A 23,168-nucleotide genomic window follows, 5' to 3' on the forward strand; every position below is an offset into this window, starting at 1 on the left:
CATTGTAAAGCGCTACACAAACTGTTGGCGCTAAATAAATCCTGTATAATATTAATAATTTTAATGGAAATTGGTTTTCGTGAGCTTTTCAGACACTTTCTTTTTAACGCAAACTCGCCTTTAAAGTGCCTCAGTGTGAAAGGGGGTCGGAGGGAAATATTTTTGGTCGACAAAATGAACGCTGACCTATTAAAGTAAATGGGGCTGCGCTGCATACACGCAGTGTGGTGGTTCATCGTTTTCAGGGTAAAACGGTTGGTGAGGAGGACACCTCATCCCTTTTAACCAGGACACATGAATTCCACAGGTTCTGAGGCTAATATAATGCACTGAGTGAGTTTATTTACCACCTTATTCAGCCACAGAACCTGTGGAATGTGTGTCCTGGTGTAAAGGGATGAGGTGGTAACTCTGAGTGAGGCCTACATCTCCCGCCATGAGGGTCTGCCCATAGCTCAGTGATAGGAGTGTAATCTGCTATGGATGTGCTTATCAGCCTCCCATCCTCACAGCAGAGGAGGAGAGGGGGAGGGGTGAGCACCATCTGTGTCCTGGGCTCCACTATTCCTGTCATTACAGTAGGAGTTCTCCAGTGCAAGTCTATTACCTGGATTACAGTAATCACCTGGATGACGTGTGGCCGGAGTTTCAGCAGCATCAGAGGCGGAAAGCCAACCAGCAGCTGAGAGGCACCGAGGGGAAGAGCAAAGGGCAGAGGCAAGGAGCGCCCCCATTACATCAGCGCCCCCGGAAGACCCCTTTAACCAACAAGTGACCCGGCATCGTGCTGCCTCCGATCCGGGGGGGGGGTGGGGGGAGAAGAACATGGACGATCCGACACGATCACACTGAGCTTCCTACCGGGAGAGGAGGGGGGAGGGAGAGCCCGATCGTCGCCGGGACACCGCACGTGTCCTCCAAGCAACTCTTCCCCGGCCTGGAGGAGCCCAGCTGTCAGCCATGGAGAGCTCCACCGATCACCTCTGGAAACTTGGCCCCTGTCTCTTCCAGGGTGTATAGGGCTGCCTCCTGTCATAGCCGATCTCTCCCATCACTCCTCCGATACAAAGGGTTACTTTATGGGGGACATCACCCTTTCTGGACATGTTAAGGAAGGAATTACCTCTACCACAGGGCTGGGAGGAAGCCAGAGATGTGGATGGGAAGGTCTACTACGTCGATCACACCAATAAAACCACCAGCTGGATAGACCCCAGGGACAGGTAAGAAAGGAGTCTCTCATCATTGTGCCTGATCATCGGGAATCTCAGAGAGGAACTTCATCCTACCGAACACCCCAAAAATAAAAGTCCTCAATATTTCTCCTTGTCTACACCAGACCATGGAGTCCAGTGTTGTCTTATATAAAGGCAAACTTCTCCCTTCATCACTCTGTGCTGATTGGAAAGTCTCTTTAGTTTTGTTGTTGTCAATAAAAAACAAACAAACATGTTAGGCCCCTTTTTACATAAGATTTTTTTCAGTGGATAGAGGATTTTATTTACCGCAGCTAAATGTGGACAATGCATCCTTATGGCCCCGTTCACACACTGCAACATTTTCACAACATACCGTTTTGTGCATTTAAAGCGGAGTTCCACTCAAAAGTAGATCTGCTTATCTGTCTCCTCCCCCGTCCGGTGCCACATTGGCACCTTTTGGGGGGAGCGGGTTCCGTCAGACCTCACCACGGCATGTTAGAAATTTGGCCCCGTCGTCCTCCTTCCTCTGCTTCTAGGCCAGTAAGAGAGTGCAGCATGCTTTGCGCATGCGCAGCATGCTTTGCGCATGCACAGTAGGGACCCAGCCATGAAGCCGCAAGGCTTCTCTGCCGGGTTCCCTTACCAGCAATGGTGGCGGGATCTGACAGCTGATGGAAAAATCAGCTGTGGTGCCAACATCGCTGTACTACAGGACAGGTAAGTGTCCTAATATTAAAAGTCAGCAGCTACGGTATGTGTAGCTGTTGACGTTTAATTTTTGGAGGAGGGGCGGGCGGAACACCGCTTTAAGAAAAATAAAGTTGACAGCGTCCAGGAGCGATTATACTGTAGCTATCTGTATATAGCAGTTAATTGCAGTACACAGAAAAGGGAAAAAAAGTAAACAGTTTGAGTCGGTTCACACTAGTGCGACTTGTCAGCCTGACAAGTCTCGGTCCATTGACCGCTACAGGAGCCGTTCTAATTGGAGCGACACAAGTCGCTCTGACTTAGAAAAAGGGTCCTGTACTACTTTGGAGCGACTTGCATAGACTTCCATTATGTGAAGTCTCTGCAAGTCGCTCCGAAGTCAGGGTGCATGGGAATGCACAAGTCGCCCCCGAAGTAGTAAGGAGTCGTGTCGCCTCAGTGTGAACCGACTCTTATTATACAAAAGGCAAGAATTTACCGCAATCGCATATAAACGCAATGTACAAATGGGAGTAATTTTTGTTCCAGGAGTGATTGAAATTTCAAAATAACAAAACATGCTTTTATTATTATTATTATTATACAGGATTTATATAGCGTCGACAGTTTGCACAGCACTTTACAATTTGAGGGAAGACAATACAGTTCAATACAGGAGGAACTAGAGGGCCCAGCGGCAGAACTGCCCGTGTAAAAGGGTCTTTAGGCCTCTTTCACACGGGCGGTTGGATTTCAGCTGCAGATAGAGGAACTTATTTAACGCAGCTAAATGCAAACAATGTAGCTCTATGGCTCCATTCATACACAGCATTTAGAAATGTTTGAGGCTACATTCACACCTGAGCGTAGCGTTTTCATGCGTTTTTTTGCGGCGATTTTTACCGCGATTTTTGTGCAGGCGTTTTTAGATTGAATAGAACCAATGGAAAACGCCTGTAATCTGCCCAAAAAGAAGCTCATGTACTTTTTTGAGCGTTGGGCGTTTTGTATACAGCGTCAAAACGCTCAGATGTGAACAGGGGCCATTGAAATGAATAGGATTTGTCTTGTTGGGCATTTTGAGAGCTGATCCTAGAGCAGAAAAACTCCCCAAAAACACCCCAAAACGCCTACATGTGAACGAAGCCTTAACAACATACAGTTTTGTGCATTTAGGAAAAATAAAATTGACAGCATCCAGCAGCGATGTACTGCAGTTAATCGCAGTACAAAGAAAATTAGGTAATCAACTAATGACAATGCAAGAATTTACTACCGCAGCTGCATGTAATCGCAGATAAAACGCAATGTACAAACGTGAGGGATCCCTATGCCAAAAGTGTTAGAATTTCAAAATAAAACCTGCTTTTACCAGCGGCAGACCAAAAAGCCTGTGTGAAAGGAGCCTTATACTTTCCTGCCCTGTGTAGTGGTTTTGCACAGAGCAGCCCAGATCCTCCTCTGGCCGGGTCCCTCACTCCTGCTAAGTGTTCCCACAGCAAGCAGCTCGCTATGGGGGTGCTCAAGCCAAGCCACAGATCTGTGTGTCTATTCAGACATGAAGCTTTGGCCCCGCCCCCTTTCTCTCCTCATTGGCTCAATGACTTTGACAGCAGCAAGAGCCAATGGCGGCCCGCTGCTGTGTCTCAGCCAATCAGGAGGAGCCGAGTCACTCGTGCAACATCGCTGGATGGAGAAGGGGCTCAGGTAAGTATTAGAGGGGCTGCTGCACACAGGTTTTTTTATCTTCATTCATAGAATGCATTCGTATGATTAAAAAAAAAAAAAAAAAAAAAAAAAAAAAAACCTTCTGCCTTTACAACCACTTTAACCTCCTCCAACATCCCTTTAAAAAGTTCTTAACCCCTGGAGGGGCAGGAAGAATCAGCAATCGTGCAGCCATTGTGATTGGAAAAAAAAAAACAAAGAAATTTCCAGGCTCAACTTACGACCAGCCTGCGACCAACCGAATTGACCTGTCCAACAGTATGCATTAAAAACAGGGTTGGGGTTTAGTTGCACACATTTGCGAATACATGAGTAAGCCACAGAGCCCCGACAATGCACCCCATTCTCTGTGTGTCTAAGGCCCCTTTCACACAGGCGGACCGTTCAGATCCACCTGTCAGTTTTTTTGGCGGATCTGAACAGACGCTCCATGCATCGCTATGAGGCATCGGATGTCAGCGGAGACATGTCCGCTGACATGCGATCCGTCAAATCTGGACGAATGGAAACCCTATTTTCCATCCGTCCAGCGGATCGGATCGGATGAGAACGGACAGATGGCCCATTCACATCCGATTCCCCCATAGAGAATAGCGGGGACCTGACAGCTCTGTCTCCACACACAGCACGGAGACACGGCTCATATCCGCCTGTTCAGCAGAGGATCGGCGGATCAATCCCCGGCTGAGATAAACGGAGTCCACCGACGGACCGGATTGTGTTAAAGGGGCCTAACTCTGTGAGTCTCCAACAATGGAAGCACATGCATTTAGATGGACAGGTGTAGGGCAGATATACCTGAAGCGAGCCCATCCCTTCTTAAAGGCACAGGTGCACACTGAACACCCAGCCCATAGCACTATGGCAGCAAAGGTGTCAGTGCATTGCCTGGCAAATATAATTCATAGTACAAAAAAGTGGGTTGTGATTGGCTGTCACAGTGATGACATGATCAGACGCTGTTCTCACCCACTACTGATAACCCTGTCTTTGACAGCTCGTCCTCTGTGCTGTGATCATGTTCTCAGCACAGAAACATTGGACGCCCAGCGACGCATATGTTCATTGTGTGGGCGTTAAAGACCACCTTTTTGACCTCGCACATACGTGTTACACGGTCAGCAAGAGGTAATGGCGCATACACAGACATGCTTCAAGTTTTGTGACCTGTTTCACACGGGCTTTAGCTTTATAGGAGCAATGTGAACCGCAAGTTTGTTGAAGCCTTTAAAGTACTATTCAGTCCCAATTTGTAAATGTTGAACAGATCCTAATGGGAGTGCTGATTGTCACTTTAAGCAACACTTTTATCTTGCTCCAAGAAGTTGCTGAAGCCTGCTAGCAGCTTCTTTATTAATATTATAATACAGGATTTATATAGCGCCAACAGTTTTTGCAGTGCTTTACAACAGTAATTTAAAGCAGTAATCAACATTCCCATTAGGATCTGCATTCAACAATTACGAACTGGAGCTGAATGGCACTTTAAAAGCTTCCACAAAGCTTGCTGAAAGCTCTGCAAATGCTTTGTCAAAGCTTGCTGTTCACATTGCTCTAATACAAGTTGAAGCCCATGTGAAACAGGTCTTTGTCAGGTCTACACGGCTTGTCTGCACAGGTGCCAGATCCCCTTGCTCATGCGCAGACACACCATAAGCATCTACCTGTTCCTTAGCAGGAACACACATCGTGTCTGCACATGCATGACATTTCACACCCGCCTTGTAGGATGTTTACATCAATCATCCCAGGAGGCCGTTTGTGAGACCTCATGCTTACGCAGACACTCTGCAAGGTCTCTGGACATGCGCAGGTGTCTGCAACATCATCCTCCCTTGGGTGAAGATTCAGCAAGAAAATCATTCATGTAAAAGTTTTTACGTTAAGAAAAAAAATCTACAAATGGGTAAGCGGGAGATGGCAGGAGAGAGTACCGTCATATAATTGGTGAAAGTCTGCTTGAAGATTAGCAATGATCCACTAGTACAGGGTTTCTCAACCAGGGTTCTGTGGAACCCTAGGGTTTTTCCTGAGGTTGCTAGGGATTCCTTGAGCAATGGGCAATTTCTGCCTCTCAGACAGTGCTTTAAGTGGCCCAAAAGAGGTGCCGGTACTCTATTATAGCCTATACATTTTTTCGCCCCACCCCACCCCCCCCCCCACCCCACATCAGGGTTCCCACAGAGCACCCCCCCCTGGCCTGGGCTGGGACTCCGGAGCAGGGGGACTCACTGGTGGTGACTGGTCTGGCTCTGGAGTGGGAAATATTCTTGGGAGGGGGGGGGGGGCAATTGAGGGAGCATATGTCCAAAATGAGCGTACTGGCACACGGAGAGGTGGCGGTATGCTCAAGAGCCATATTTGGAAGTGGCGGTACTGAGTACCAGTGCATACCGGCCCACTTAAAGCACTGCTCTCAGATAAGTTACCAATGACACCATTGTTCCTTTTAGCTATCTGTAAGGGGGTAATTCTTCCCAATGATGACAAGAGTATGGAGCATTCCTCCCACTGACTGTCACACTAATGTGTCACGAGTTGTAGATTTTTAATTTTTAGCAGGGGTTCCCCGAGACCAGAAATTTTATTTCAAGGGTTCCTCTGTGTTGAAAAGGTTGAGAAAGGCTGCACTAGTAGATGTTCATAAGAAAAATCTTGTCTGTACATTTGATAATGCCAGAAGAGACTTAAGTGTGTAAAAAAAAAAAGTAATAATTTCTTGAACGAAAACCATATATACTATTAGAAATTAATTTGTGTTAGAAAAGTCTATCTTGCTCCTTTGAACATTTCAGATCACTACAGTTGAAACAATGGTCAATATGATTCCCACTAATGATTAGAGAGTCAAACTAATGTTCGGAAATAAAACAGACCTTCCCACTGGAATTCTACTAATGTATGCTCGGCTTTATTGTGTCTTGTATGAGGACCCTTTCATGACAATGGTATGAGTGTTTTTCCCATGATCTGTCATGGAGAAGCAGCATTGTTAAAGTGAAAAGGCATTCATTACAGAAAAGACATGCTCAGGGGAATTCAATAAAGCATTCACAACACATTTCTGGTGGTGGTTCTCTTTACAACTACCTGCGCCTAATTCAGGAAAGCATTTGTGCCAGTTTCAGTACAATTACTGATGTGTGTAACAGGTTCTTCTTACTACTGCCACTTAGGAACCTGTCCTATGGCACTGACCAATTCTTAAAGCCCCTTTCCAGGATTATATGTAATAATTAAAAAAAAAAAAAAGGCCTATAGAACAGGGATCCTCAAACTGCGGAACTCATAAGGCATTGTAAAACTCTTTGACATTCACAGACATGACTAAGCATGATGGGAATTGTAGTTCCTCAACAACTGGAGGGCCATGGTTTGAAGACCTCTGCTATAGAGGCCCATTCAGAATAAAGAGCTGTTTACATGTCAGGAGCAGCCTGAAGCTACAGACAGGCAACCTGTATTAGATCCCATGCACACTGGGCATTCAGCCTTGGTGCCTGGAGCTCTGGCATTTACCTGCAGGCATTAGGAAAATATGCTGCATCTATCCCCACTGCCAGCAAACTCCAACTCTGAGAGGCTGACAGCTGTTGCGGTGGATCGAGCACCTAGCGTTAAAAACTTTTAGTGCAGTATGCGCTCAGGGATAAATGCCCAGAATGCACGATCTGTGTTCCAGGCATTCATCTCTGGGCACATATTGCCCTAAACATTCATACTGCTAGGTGCACTGTCCAGCTGTCAGCCTCTCATAGAAATTGTCAGGCTTCCAGTAGCAGTGCTTGATGGGGCAACTTTACCCTCTCCCCCCACAGCCTAATGCCAGAGCCTAAAGCACACTGGGCATTTAGCTCCTTAGTCATTTGAGACCCAGCGGCTGTATGAACTCACCGCACATCGGAGTTTGACAGGCATGTAGGGACAGGTGCATGGCCTTGGATACACTCTGCATTTATCCCTACATACCTGTCATATTCAAATGTGTGGATGATTCTGCTCAGTCGCTGCTACTCCATTGACTATCGCATGCAGCTGCACACTGCTTTGGCACCATGTGAATGACCCTTATGAAGGAACATGCTTTATACTTACCTGTATTGCTGATCTTTGCTTTCTACCACTTGCAGTGAGATGGTTAAGTAGCAATTTGGTCTTTTATGTTTTAGGCTTTGTTTAATTTTTTAAAGCAAAAAAATGATCACATTAAAACCCTTGTCGGTGGCTTTCCAAGGTTAAGGGAATCCCCTTTTACGCAGGCAGGAAACCTCTCAATTTTTAGATGATTCCCACTGAATTGGCCATTATTTGAGCCATCAGTGACCCTGTTGGCATCATGGATCTCTACAAAGTTTGATCTGAAAATCGAATGAGCCTGGTGGAAAATTCTGGACTGAACAGTGACTGCAGCTCATCAGATGCAGTCATTGTTAGAGAAATCTGACAGCCACAGGAGCAGTGTAAAGGCCCGTACACACGATACGAAAATCAGAAGGAAAATTTTGCTGATTTTAGGATTGTTAGTATACTGCTTTCCACAGCCGATTACGGATTTTGGGACGACAAAAACTGGATGTGCAGGCTATAAAATGTTTATCGTACGTCAACACAACATCCGATTTTCCTATAATTAGTACATTTTTTGTCTGAAAAAAATTGTAAGGGTCCATTCACACTAGCACGACTTGTCAGGCGACTTGGTCGCCTGACAAGTCGCGGTCGCTCGCTCGCCATAGTAGTACAGGACACGTTCTAATAGGAGCGACACAAGTCGCTCCGACTTAGAAAAAGGGTCCTGTACTACTTTGGGGCGACCTGGAGGTGACTTGCATTGACTTCAATTATATGAAGTCCGTGCAAGTCGCGCCAAGGTCGCGGTGCGCGCTGTGCACCGCGACTTCACAGGTCGCCCCAGCAAGTCGTGTCGCCCCTGTCTGAATGGGCTCTAAGAGCAAGACTAGGCATGCTCAGAAACGAAAGAACACATACAAAACAATACAACACATGACATGACTTCTGAAGTAGAATTCTGTCGTACGGGAATTTTGGTATGAAAGTAACCTCTTCACTTTCCACATGAGACTAGCATGCAACAAAAAACGGACGACAGATCGTTCGATAACCTGATTGTGTGTACGGGGCTTTAGTCTGAGTGCAATAGCTGGCAGAGAGATTCCTCTATCCACAATGTCTCCCAGATCTTCATTCTTTTCATTGATTCCTCTGTTCAGCTAATGTAGATGTTTGCAAAAAGTTTTATTCACCGAATTTAAATCATCAGGGAACTGATGCTGATTATTGGTAGCTGTGTGCAGTAGGACTTTTGGCAGTTAGGGTGTTTGTGCTTTATTTAGGTAAGATTTGCATTGAATTTGGGGAACATAACTAGTCCAATAGTGTACAAAAACGCTTCATAGGTTGTAATGGCTGATTAATACAGGAACTATAAACAAATTGGTTGTTAATGCTATACTATCGATTGCATGCAGAAAGTTTATAGCTTTTTGATCTTTGGGCCTTAGTAATTGGTTATTTGAAAAGTAGTTTACATATGTTTGTGACTGTGGTAGCGATCCTTTTCTTGTTTTTGTTATGATATTAGGTGCCATGTATTTTCCATGCATATACAGAAGTAATAAAGTGGAAGTCCCAGGAACGATCTAACTAATTTTAAACCTGCTCCCACCCACTTAAAATGATTCTTATTCTGTGAAAGGAAGTTGCATATGCTTACCTATTCTCAGGGTGTTCTGGTCTCCAGTCACATGATTGGCCTCCAGCTGCTGGCGTAAGGGGAGAGGAAGGACAGCCGAAGATGGATACCCCATAGTAATCCTATGGGTGACGTCACCACACAGGCATTGGAGCCATTGTCAGCGCTCTTCTCTCTCCTCAAGTCGGCAGCTGGGGAGATTATGTGACCACATAAGTATATGGATCCTCATTTATAGGATGGTTGGAATGAAATTGGATTTCGAAGGGGGATGGGAGCATTTTTAGGCTTAGTTAGATCAATCGATCCTGGACTTCACTTTAAGGCCTTATGCACACAGGGTATTTGTACTTGACACCTTTACTCTTTGCAACAGCGTTTTGTTAAAAAATGCTTGATGCTTGTGAATGAGTTTAGCGTGTGATGCGCTTGGGCATTAATTTATTTCATTGGCCACAATAATAATTTATTCGGGCCATGGAAATGAATTGCCCCTCAAGTGTTTGACGCAGCTAGTATTATTATGCGTTCAGATGCGATTACACGAGTCAGTCAGTTTTTTTTTTTTGCCAAAATGCTGCTGCTCTTGGACAAGCTACCAGTGGGTTTTTTTCTTTTTGCCTCTAAATACCTCTATATGTAGGGGCACATAGCCTTGCTGCATGTAGGGATATTTGGAGACAGGAACCAAAAAATAAATGCCAGATGGTCCTAAGTGCCCATTCACACTACCGCGACTTGTCAGGCGACTGGTCAGCCTGTCAAGTCGCGGTCCATGCAGTGCTACAGGAACCGTTCTAATAGGAGCGACTCAAGTCGCTCAGACTTGGAAAACAGTTCCTGTACTACTTCGGGGCGACATCGGAGCGACTTGCATTGACATTCATTATATGAAGTCTGTGCAAGTCGCGCCGAAGTCGCGGTGCACGCGACTTCACAGGTCGCCCCCGAAGTCGTGTCGCGGTAGTGTGAACCGCCACTAATAGTGTTAAAAATATCCACTTAAGGAGGAGCGTCTGTCTGGAAAAATAATATTTAAAGTCAGCCGCTATAAATACTGTAGCTACTGACTTTTAATAGAAGAACACTAACCTGTCCAGGGATCCCTTGATGTCGGCACCCCAAGCTGATTTGTGAATTGGCTTGTGGTGCAGACGTCAGCATTGGAAGTAAGGTAAACCTGCAGTAAAGCCTTTCAGGCTTCACTGCCAGTTTCCTACTGTGCATGCGCGAGCCACGCTGCACTTTATAAATGGTCCCACCGTCTCTGGGACCTGTGTGTGTCCCAGAAGGCAGCGGGGAGAAGGAGGAGGGGCCCGGAAATGCACGTAGATTGCTGATCGGCAATCTTATCCAGGAGTGGGAGCGGGTACCTGTCAAAACCAGTAAAAAAAATCTAAAAAATTGAAATTGGGTGACTGACAAAGTTGCACCTAAAGCCAACCAAAAACACCACATCCCTGATACAAAATATGAAGAACAGAAGCGGTATTCAGTGGACTGGAAGACCAGCCATGAAACCACCAAAATGTGGGACTTTAAAGGTGTATGGTAATGACACAGACAGGGCAATTGAAGATGAATAAAAAATCAACTTTAATATTTAACATATTACATTAAAAAAGGTACAATAATTGTACCCGAACATTGATGGTCAAATATATAAGACAGACATTACAGTAGATATACAGATGAATACTACGTTCATTAGAAGCCGAGAAGATGCAGGGGGTCACCGAGGTCCTACATGTTTCGCCATTTCATTGGCTTCATCAGGGACTCAGTGACTTGTGACCTCTCGCAGTGGCTCTAAATGCTAATAAATAAGAATGTTACTAGTGTTCATATGTGCATATAAACGCACAAAATCCAAATCAATATATTAGCATTTAAGGCATATAAATACAGATAAGCATTTCAAACTTACCAAAGCGTAATAAACATAGATACAGCAACTGTAAACTGCATGACTGGACGTGTGCATAACATGGTGCCAGACCTCCCCCCGAAAGTCCCGAATGGACGCGGGGTGGTGAGTACCTTAAGAGGCCAACCAATGCTGGACCGGACTGGGACACAGTAATCGGCTAATTTGTCAAATGCAAAAGGGTAGAATAATAGGTTCCAACCTCTGAAAGGGGAAAGGAGGGGGATTAGGTTGGAGACTCATTAGAATATGTATTGGATCAAGCATATTAAGCCTTCAAGCAATTAGGCAAAAGATAAAAAACATATATATATGTATATATATGTTCCACATCAAAAACGGGAAAGTTAGAGGGTCCACAAAGGGAGACTATAAAAAAGAAGAAGAACCAAAAATACCAGAATAAGTGTGAGAAACAGAATAAGTGCAAGTGTAAAAAACCAATAGAAGACCTTGTGCCGCAACACGTGCATGCAAAAGGAATCACGGAAAAGCAGTGATGAGACAAAGAAAAAGGGAATAAAGGTGAGTAGTAAGGTAGTGTATGGGTAGTCCCCTATTGATTTAGGGGGCGCCATGGAACAGAGACTGAAAAAAGGGGGGGGGGAAAAGAGAGATGGAACATGGGTGCCGATAGTGAGGAATTGCAACATGTGAACAGTATGTACATATACCGGTGGACTAATAGAGAGGGAGTGAAAAAAGATAGCCCAAGTGCAAAGTGTGATGGTTTGGAGAGGATTACCAAGTGATCAGACCTTTAGTGTGGAAACCAAGTAAAACCTAAATAATCAAGGGAGAAAAGAGCCCCAGGTAGAACTGAACAAAGAAGGAAGAAATAGCGAGTACAATACAGTATTCCTAGCCAACAAGATGAGCCTTACCATAAGCCTAAATTAGATTTGCATCCGTCCCACGCAGCGCAGCGTCAGGTAGTGGTGACCTGATCAAACTGCGCCGCAATCGGTCCTTTTGTAGTCCGGTCCCACCGGAAGTGACACGGCCATAACCGGCCTCTATAGGTCACTTCCGGTGCGGGCGCCAACTAGTGGTCGGAAGAACGCACACCGCGCATGTGCGGGGAGCGTCAACATCCGGCCAAAACATCCGTCCCTCGAAAGGGCGGATGCGGGAACCTCAGGGGGAGGAGCGGATAACTCCGCTAGAACACCCCCCTAGCCCCCGGCTTGGCGCCCGAGCACTGGCCAAGGGCCAAAGGGCAACTCGATAGGTATTGGCAACCAGAAAAACACATTCCATTGAAGATGCAGTAGGCAGTTTTACATACAGAAAGAACAATTAAAACATATTAATAGAACAATCACTTGTCAATTTGCGTCACTAAAGGCATATCCCTGAGACAGCATAGCTGTATCAGGGCGCAATCAATGCACATGTAGTTATATAGAACAAAATTCAATGCAATAGTCGCATGGGAGTAGCGACTGAGAATTGATTAGAAACTAGTGAGAAATCATTAGAGAAAAAAGAAAGAAAAGGAGGAAAAAATAAAAGGAAGAAAAGGGGAAACGGAAAGACTGGAAGGGGAGAGAGAACTGGAGGATCAAGAAGGAGATCTATATCAAAGCTCAATGTGACCAATCTATTCCAAAAAGGGCTTGTAGGATATAGCGGTATTTAAACCGGGGTATTTAGTGGCCTGAAGTCTATAGATCCACTTAACTTCATTTTTGAGTATATTTTTGAGTATATTGTTATCAAAATTCCCACCCCGTGGATTTTGTTTTATTACTTCCAAGACAGAGAAGAGGATGGTATAGGGGTCAAACTTGTGGTGAACGCCAACGTGCTTACAGATGGGGGTGTACATTAGGCCCGCATCGATGTAATACAGGTGGTCATGTATACGCCGAGCGAAGGGCCTTTTCGTCTTTCCGACGTAAAAGGCCCCACATATACAAGTGGCCAAAAAGTCCCTTTAAAGTCCCACATTTTGGTGGTTTCATGGCTGGTCTTCCAGTCCACTGAATACCGCTTCTGTTCTTCAGTAAAAAAAATCTGTATTTTTGCTAGAAAATTTTTTTAATTACTTTTTTAGCAGAGACCCTAGAGAATAAAATGGCGTTCATTGCAATTTTTTATGTCACACGGTTTTTACACAGAGGTTTTTGAAATGCAATTTTTTGGTGAAAAAAAAATACACTTTAATGATAATGGAAAAAAAAAAGCAAAATATAATACCCAATCTTTTTTTTTTTTTTTTTTTGTATAATATGAAAGATGATGTTACATTGAGTAAATAGATACTTTAAAATTGCATGCACTCGTGGAATGGTGCCAAACTATGGTGCTTAAAAATCTCCATAGACGACACTTTTAAATTTTCTACTGGCTACCAATTTAGAGTTAAAGGAGGTGTAGTGTTGGAGTTTTTGCTCTCGCTCATATGTTTGCGGCAATACCTCAAGTGTGGTGCGAACACTGTTTACATATGTGGGCGTGACCAACGTATGGGTTCACCACTGCGTGCGAGAATGCGGGGGCGCTTTTTCTAATTTTCTTACATTTTTTTACTCTGTCCTTCTTTTGAAAAGAAAATGTTTTAACTTTTATCTCTATTGCAAGAAATGTAAACATCCCTTGCGATAACAATACAGTATCACAGCCCCCCCCCCCCCCAAAAAAAAATTCAGATCCTTTGCTTTTAAAAAAAAAAAAAAAATGGCCTTGTTTACATTGCCCGGAATCGGAGGTGATGTCATGACGCCGCTCCGGTCCTCCTAGGACATAGAGATGAGCAGAGGCCATCTTTCTTTCGTAAATCTCTATGCCTAGCCGACACCAGCACCAGATCGGGTTTTCAGGCTCCCCCCCCCCCCCCCATCCACCAGGTAATCCTGAAAACCACTGAGAAAGCTTCTAAAAGTGACATAGCGGCGAATCCACCACTTGGACCACTTTTATTAGACAGACTGGTGCCTGTGGGGAAAAAGCTATACCGGGGTTATGGCATCTAGCTGCAGCAATATCCCCAGTATTTAATGGCAAATAGTTTCCCAGTTAGGCGGTTGGCAAGTGGATATCCAATGTGCAGGAGGCCTAATAAGCATGCTGTGTAAACAATTGTAACATTTTGTAACTAAACAGTTAAACAATTGTATCACTGTTAGAAGATGAAGGCAGAAATGTTACTGCTCTCACAAACTGGCTCTAAAACCACTATGATTTTAGGCCCCTTTTAGGGTCCTCTTGTTCATTTTTCAGGCAGACCTGATGGGGCCACCCATTCCCCTCTATGGGGAGGAAGATGTCAGGGGACATGTGTCAACTGACACTCATCTGCCATCCGATCCAACAAGATCTGCTGTAAACAGATGGCTGGTGATAACGTTCACCATCCACCCAGTGGATCGGATGAAAACGGACAAGTTGTCCATTTTCATCCAATCTCCCCATAGAGGAGAGCGGGACTCTGACAGGTCCATCTCTGCACAGTGAGCAGAGAGAAACCTGTGATCCGCCTGCTCAGCGGGGATCAATGAAGCGCTCCCCGCTGAGCTAACGGAGTCTGCCGAGCGGATCCACCCCATGTGAAAGACTCCTTACTGATCTGAATGTAGCCCATTGATTTCATTGGGCCTGTACACACAGGCATGTAAAATAGCAGTAAATTAGTGGCAGGTTTAAATCCGTAAAATACAAAAATCTCTGGTCTGTATTTTACATGAAAATTGGGCACAAATCACTCCTCCCCTATAATATTAAGCATAGTGAGTGCTAGAGAAATTTTAGGCGCATGCGGCCCAGAACTGCAGGCAATGCGGCCCACAGCCCCCTGACAATTTATTTATTTTTTTGCTGGGGAGGAAGGAAGTAGAGTCGGGGGCATGGCCACGGCCGCTTCCAACTAACTGTAGGCAGAGGTTGCCTCGGAGGGGATCATCCACTAGCTGTGTTAAATTAGTGCTGGGGAGGGGGGGGGGGGCGCAGCAGCGCGGGAAGGGCACTGCAACGTTTTATTACTTATATACCTTAACTATAGTATATATTTTATATGCGGCCCGAGAAAATTTCTCTACACTCAAGGTGGCCCAGAGAAGCCAAAAGGTTGGACACCCATGTTATAGAGCAAAATATCTGCAGAATAGCCTCATGAAATAAAAACAGCCAAAAAGCTGTTTTACCTTATTTGACTATTTGTAGAACAGCTAAATCTCAAATCTATTCTTGTTTTAAAAATAATAAATAAATAAAAGTTGCAATTTTGAATTGCGATTATCGTATTTCCTTTGTGTGGACAAAGCATTCACTGGTTACCAATAAGCTTGAAATTTGGATAGCTGAAGCCTGCAAATCATTTGACCCTACACTTAGGCCCTTTTCACATTTTTGCGACTTAAAATTTTGTTGTGCAATTGTACTGTGATTTTGCTGCCACGATTTTGACGTGATTTTGACTGGGCTTGAAGCAATGCCTATGTCTTTGGACCTCAAAACGCATTAAAATCGGGCCAGTAGTGCAGGGACTACTTTAAAGTCGGTGCGACTTCAAGTCCCACAGATATGAATGGTACTCATTGGAAATAATGAACGACTTTTCATGCGATTTTGCAGTCCCAAATCGCAGGACAAGTTGCACAAGTGTGAAAGGGGTCTTAGTAGGTTTGTTTTGAGTAGGTCACTATGAGTCTCCATTCACGCTGGTACGACTTGACAAGTCACGAACCTTCGCGTCCCATAGTGTAGTACCTGCACTATGCTATAATCAACCATGAAAAATGTAAACAATCAACAAATCAATCAATAACAATGGGTTACTGCTGTTACAAGGTGCTTGGACCTAAATAAAATTGTATAAAGATTTACAGCACTACCCCTAATATTTACTCACCATTGTGTAAATCACAAATCTTTATAAATACAAAATGCCACACTATAGAAATTTAGGAACATATAATGTTCATATAGAAATGTGTTTAGTGTCCCAATAATGCAGTCTTTACAATAAAGTGCTGCTGCATAAATCCTGTGCAGCCTTGCAATTATTTGTGCTGATGTTCTGTGCATGCAATAATCTGAGTGCTGCACTCCCCTCTGATGTTCCCGCACTCACCAAATCTCGTGGACTCTATACTAAAGCATTAGGAGTCCTATACGCTTATGATGCGAGTTTCGCTGGCACACATAGGTTTTCTGGATATAAGCGCCTCTGTTTTCCTCCATCTTCTGTTGCTCTGGCGTAAAGGTTGGTTTCAGCATGTAGTATATCTCACCATGTGAAACAAAGAAGATCTCCATAGCGTAATTCCAATTTATTAAAATTACACAATTTTTTGGTTTACACTCACTTGTTAAAAATCTGGAAGTGCGCTCCACAGGCCAGGTATGACGTCACCAGTAAACGCCGCCTTGATGCATTTCACCCAGAAGCTGAAGCCACCAGTTATATGTGGCTCCAGCTTCATATTTTCTATATAATGCTATATATTTATCGTGCCCATGGAATAAAGCTTTGGACCCTTTCAAGGAATCCTTGGTGTGCTGATGACATTTCTTTACTTTTAAAAGACCAAAGGTGCGTCTTGGATTTTGATACTCCCTATGGGGTTGACTTTCTAAAACTTGAGAGTGCAAAATCTGATGCAGCTCCGAGTTTTTTTGTTAAAGTTTATTTGAACAAGCTGTTAGAAGCTGATTGGACAGAAATTTTAAACTCTTCGGTTTTGCTAAATCAACCCTTGTGTCTAGGCTGTGAAAAAGCTTTACACATGTGGTATCCCCATACTCTGGTGTAGCAGGATGTGTTTTGGGGTGAAATTGCAAGTATGCCTATGCCGTGTGTGAGACATAACTTGTTAAAATGACAACGTTGGGAGAAAAAAATTAGTTTTATTATGTTTTCATTTGCCAAAAATTGTGACAAAAAATTCACCGTTCCTTTTACTAAATACCTTGGATTGCCTACTTTGCAAAAAGGGGTTATTGTGGGGTATTTTGTACTGCCCTGGCATTTTAAGGCCTCATGAAATGAGATCAGTAGTCAATACTTTGGGATTGATCAATATTCAATGATGCATACCATAGCTTGTAGACCAGAGTCGGCAACCTACGGGCCGCACCCAGCCCGCTGACGCTAAACGTCCGGTCTGTCAGTGCTCATGATGAATTCACGCACACCTGGCCCTCGGACATTTTAACCACCTCGGGCCTACGCTATAGTCGAAAGAATGCTACAGCGCCGGCCCTAAAACACGCTCCCCGTGCGCCCCCGCAGCATGCATGGGGGAAAATCTGTAATGGCCACGTCCCTTGGACACAGCTAATCACAGATCGTGGTAAATGGCCAACCACAGCGGCCATTTACCATGTGATCGCCTTGTGCAATGAGAGATGATCTCAAATGTAAACTACAGTGATGCCAGAGCCCCGAGGGAGTGAACCTGCATGCTCCCTCAGGGTAAACTGGTTTTATATCATTGAAGCACCCTAAAGTGAGGTAAACCTGTACAGTTATTACTATGTTAGGATTATTATTATCTTCATTTATTAGCAGGTGAATGCAGCTCTCTATACATTCACATACATTGAATCCGCCCCTAAGTGGAAAAGGTTGCTGACCCCTGTTGTAGACCCTAAAACTTTCACACGGAAGTAGAAGTAGTATACACTGATTTTTATTTTTACCAAAGAAATGTAGCCATATACATTTTGGTAGAAATTTTATGAAGAAAGATTATTTATTTGCAAACTTTTATAGCCGAAAGAAAAAAAAATGTGGTCCTTTTTTCAATAGCAAAAATTAAAAAAAAAAAAACCCAGCTGTGATTAAATACCATCAAAAGAAAGCTCTGTCTGTCTATATTAGGGATGCACCGAATGTTCGGCAACCGAACATTATTCGGCCGAAAATAGCAAAAAAAGCACTTTCGGTGTTCGGCCGAATAAGTAAAAAGGCTGAATAAATTTGTGCCGAACAATAGGGCTGAACGATAGTCGATATGATATCGACTATGGTTCTGTGGCCGTAGGCGATATTCATATCGCCGAGGTCATGATATTTACATAGGCAGGGGGAAGGGACTCGGAGGAGGACAGGAGGACTCGCAGACTTCCGTGTTAGGCAGGGGAAGCCGGTGTAACGTTAAAAAACCATACCCCGTGAAGAAACCATACCCTCGTCACTTCCTGTGTCAAACAGCTGAGCAGCGCAGCAGTGCGCATGCTCAGAGCCCCGGAGACGTAACAGAACAGCAAAGAAGAACACAAGTGCGCATGCTCAGAGGGTAGGAAAAACTCACGGCACTGTGTGAAATGTCATACTTGCGGCGGTATAATTAAAACAGTTCGGCTGCAACATTAAACATCTCCTCTTCTATCGCTGTGACTTCCCTGATCTCTACTAATAAATATAAAAGCGGCGACGGGTGTATGAGATGAAAATGACGCCGATCTCGGCTCCGTGATCCGCTTTTATATTTATTAGGCGACATGAGGGAAGTGACAGGGGAAGGAGCGGAGATGACTGATGTTGCAGAGGATTTGTTTTAATGTAACGGCGGCAAGTGTAAGGACCGTGAGAAATCCATACCCTCCGTAGCAGCACCGGAAGTGACGAGGGTATGGTTTTCTCACGGGTATGGTTTTTTCATGGAACACCGGGACACTTCAGCGGTGAGCATACATACATTACTCACTCGTGCACTGCAGCCCGCCCCACACATTCAGTGAGTCTTACTCTCCTCTCTAGTTTTTTCAATGGCACACGCCGTGATTAGCTGCACAGCGAACCAATCACGCATGCCTGCACACCTGGTTGGTTCCGCTGTGCCGCTACTCACGGCGTGATTGGCTTCCTATATGTGCCATTGAAAAAACTAGGGAGGAGAGTGAGATTCACTGAATGTGTGGGGTGGGCTGCAGTGCACGAGTGAGTAATGTATGTATGCGGCTGTGCTCCTTTCCAGGCTCCTACTAGTCCACCTCCAGCCTCCTACTACTACCACTATGAGAGACTGTCTGTCACTGTATAATCTGATCGAGTCCACACTGACACTGACTGACTGTCACTGAGTAATTGATGTTACCATATTAACCCTGACCTGCCCAGTGCCCTGTATCTGCAATTAAAATTTACAAGGCTGCCTGCATGCTTCCTGATTTCCATTCCCAGCATCCTTCCCAATCCCTACAGTGTCACTAACATTAACCCTATGGTACAAGGCTGCAGTGTGCACTGAATCCCATTCCCTACAGTAACATTTAGGGAGAGAGAGACATGAGAGGACAAGAGAGAGAGAGAGAGAGAGAGAGTGAGAGGACAAGAGAGAGAGAGAGAGACCCGAGAGGACAAGAGAGAGGACAAAAAAATTGGCAAAATAAATGGAAAAAATGCGAAACACCGCGTTCGGTATTCGGCCTTCGGCCAAGCATTTCATTATTATTCGGCTTCGGCCAAGAATTTCATTTCGGTGCATTCCTAGTCTATATATATATATATATATATATATATATGAGATTAATTTGGGTACAGTCTTGCATGACGTAATTGTCATCAAAAGTGTGACTGCGCTAAAATCTAAAAAAGAAAGGCCAGAACTGGAGAAACAGGGGAGAAACAATCTGGTTTTGAAATGGATTATTTACCATTTGGTCTAGACCCATTAAGACTTTTGGAGCTGAGAGGAGTTGACTGTCTCCCACCTGAGTGTGGGCTAGATAAAGCTATCTATATGAACTGCAACATGTTATAGAAATTGCTGTGTGTGATGGTATTCACCGTCACTGGAAGTGAAAAACAGATACTTAATGGTTTGAATTGCTTCAGATGGGACAGTAATATTTGTTAGCAATATCTTCATATAGAAATATGAAGATTTATTCCCACTTTACACTGGGAGACTTAGACCATTGCCATGAAGTCTGCCTCCTAGATAACGTGTATTCTGTGTGCTTGTCTGTGAGAGAGACACGCAGACTGTCATTGGCAGACTTCCCTATTGTTTTTGTATTTAAATGGAATGTGGATTGTGTCTGTCCCATTGTTGCATGTTAATGACCTCATATTGTTCTGTCCAGATGGCTAGATAATAAGTTTAGGTTAATTCTGTTCCTGTATACACTTTCATCTGCATATGATACTGTAATCAGCCAGAAGGGAGGGATTGTGTACACTGTGTAGGAATGACTGAGTGTAAAACCCTGTTTCTATTAGATTGTGAATGTCATGTCCTGTCCCCAACAAGGTCCACCTGGGCAGAAACCTTGTGGGGGAAAACTGTATAAAAGAACAGCTGTACCATTAAAGCTTGAGTCATACTTCATCCTCAATCTAGAGTCCTGTCTCTCATTAGGGGAATCGGCTACAAGTGATTGCTATGCTCTTCATACTCCCTTGAATAATCGCTAAGCTCTTGTAAGAGCTTATTCCTGTGCCTGCTGCACTGTCTAGGGAAAGAGAGGTTCACCCACTGGAACCTGGAGCCTTGTTGTTGGTCCAGGGCGGGTAGGAGACGGCGAGACCCCAACTAAGCTGCAGCAGTTTGTGGGGTCTGAGTTGGTTATGGTGTCTGGTGGAGTGCTTGGACCCCTCAGGAAGCACTAGGAGCATCTGTCAACGGAGGTACCAAGTCGGGTGTCGGTCGATCCGTTACACTGTGTATATGCATTGATTAAACATGTACAACCTTATAGTCCTATCTAGGGGCTTGACGTTGTACCTAATTATTATGAGTTACTGCTATCTACTATGCATCTCAGTTGGTGTGCTCAGCCCTAAACTTCAGTTACCTGGAGCTCCATAAGATCCTCCCACTGGATACGTAATGTATTGGTAGCCATAGACTGTCCGAATCTGGTCGTTCAGCAGGAACCAGCTAAAATTCCAACCGTGTATGGGCAGGCTGAATGTACCAAGGTGATTGATCGATCAACTTGGGTACCTGGATTCTCTTGTGATTTATCGTTTGCATCTGCTATAGCCGCTAGCAATAATCTGTCTTCTCCCAGAGGGGACGGACTCCCCTGTCATCACTTCTTGTCTTGATTGGGGAATCATGCACATTTCCTTCCTGCAGGAAAGAAATATCCACTGTCTATGGCCTGCCTTAGTTTATATCTATAAAGTGAATATGCAATTTGTCTGCTTTGTTGACCTCTAATGCATATGCATTGCTGATTGTTTGTTTGGTATTTCTTAGATGACATGACACTGACACTATGACACTGACCTCATGTGTCTGCAGTATGCTTTGTATGTATTATTTAAATATACATTGGAGCTTGTGCTTCTATTATTTTGTCTAAATTCTTGTTGTTTTGTTTGATCATGAATATATACATGGGATATATAAATTCAAGAATGCTGTGCTAAAAATTAAAATCCTTTTATAAAATGTTGTGTCCAATGATATGGTAAACCTATTTTTTTTTTTTTCTTCAGTATTTCACTATATCATTGGACACAATATATATATATATATATATATATATATATATATATATATATATATATATATATATATATATAATATGATTTTTTTTATTTTTTATCACAGCTGAAATTGTACATCTTTGTGTGATTTATCACTTTCTATGTGTGCAACTTGTCTCGACTGTTGCGCGGAATATATATATATTCTATATATATATATAAATAAATAAATTAGGAACAGCATCTCTGGTTGCTGATGTTCAATTAGGTTTTCTCATGGCTGTGGATCATGCCTCATTTATGTAATTCCCTACCTATGACCCTGTATATGTGATATTTCTAAGGGTCTGCTCTGTGGCATATGCTTGTGCATTTTGCATGTGGTTCAGGCCAGGGGCGTAACTACAGGGGTTGCAAGTGCAACCGGGCCCCATGCTCCAGGGGGCCTGTGCGGCTCCCCTGTAAACCTGGATAGGAGGGGCAGCGGGGGCAGCATGTAGAGAAATCACTGTCCTTTTTCCTCCTGTAGCTGCAGGAGGAAAATGGAGGAGGTTGGTTCTTCTGTATGCTGCCCCTGCCACTCCTCCTATCCAGTTCACTTGTGTTCTGCTGTCTATGCAGAACTGTATTAGAAGGCCCCGCAACGAGAGTAAAGGGTCCCAGGATCAGTGGGAAGAGCCCCAGCCAGGGGTCCGGGGGGCCCTTTGTGGTTACTTGCACCGGGGCCCTGAAGGTTCTAGTTACGCCTCTGGTTCAGGCCCTATTCAGGCCTGCATGTTCTAGGGATGTGCGCATAATGCGCATTGCACTTGCAGTGCTTTAATTGGTAATTGCACCCCAAATGTTGCTAGCGGATGTGTGAGGCACACCACCCGAAAAAGGTGCAGGAGCTTTTTCAAGTGAATGGGTGGCCCTATGCTGTCGCACAACAAATGTGGGAAAAATGCAATCGGCATGACGCGCTGATGTAAATGGGGTGTTGGTGGTAAGACCTCTGGTTGCTGAGACCTGACCATTGTTTCACTCCTTGTATATGAATTTTGCATCCTCTTTCTTTTTATGTGTGTAATAATAATAATTGTTCTTTCTGTCTTCCTTGAGAAATAGTCCCTGTTGCAGATGCTTCTGCATGATTTGTATTTTGGATGGTTACACCTAAGCACTCTCCCTATGTATTATACAGGATACTTAAATTTGTGTATTTTACATACCTTCTATTGGAATCAGTACTTTCTACGTGTATCACTTTGATTATGGAAAAGAGGTGTATTGAGGCGTGGATGGACTTTTATGGTACCGTATATAAGAGCTTTACACATATGCTTTCTTTAACCGCTTAAGGACCGAGCCCATTTCTGACACATGTTGTTTACAAGTTAAAATCAGTATTTATTGCTAGAAAATTACTTAGAACCCCCAAACATTATATATGTTTTTTTTAGCAAAGACCCTGGAGAATAAAATGGCGGTCATTGCAATATTTTTTGTCATGCGGTATTTGTGCAGCGGTCTTTTAAA

General features: G+C 44.0%; 1 protein-coding gene across 2 annotated transcripts in view; it reads left to right on the forward strand.

Moving 5' to 3' along the window:
- Positions 1–1,050: 1,050 nt before the first annotated feature.
- WWC1 (WW and C2 domain containing 1) overlaps positions 1,051–23,168 on the forward strand; it is a 274,697-nt gene continuing 252,579 nt past the window's right edge. For both annotated transcript variants that reach the window (XM_082254253.1, XM_082254254.1), the window contains exon 1: positions 1,051–1,223. In XM_082254253.1, coding sequence (XP_082110379.1) covers positions 1,105–1,223 — 119 coding nt within the window. In that variant the 5' untranslated portion in view covers positions 1,051–1,104. The remainder of the gene's footprint in view (positions 1,224–23,168) is intronic.

Source organism: Pelophylax lessonae (genome assembly GCF_965119305.1).
Source record: "Pelophylax lessonae genome assembly, chromosome: 4".
NCBI lineage: Eukaryota > Metazoa > Chordata > Amphibia > Anura > Ranidae > Pelophylax > Pelophylax lessonae.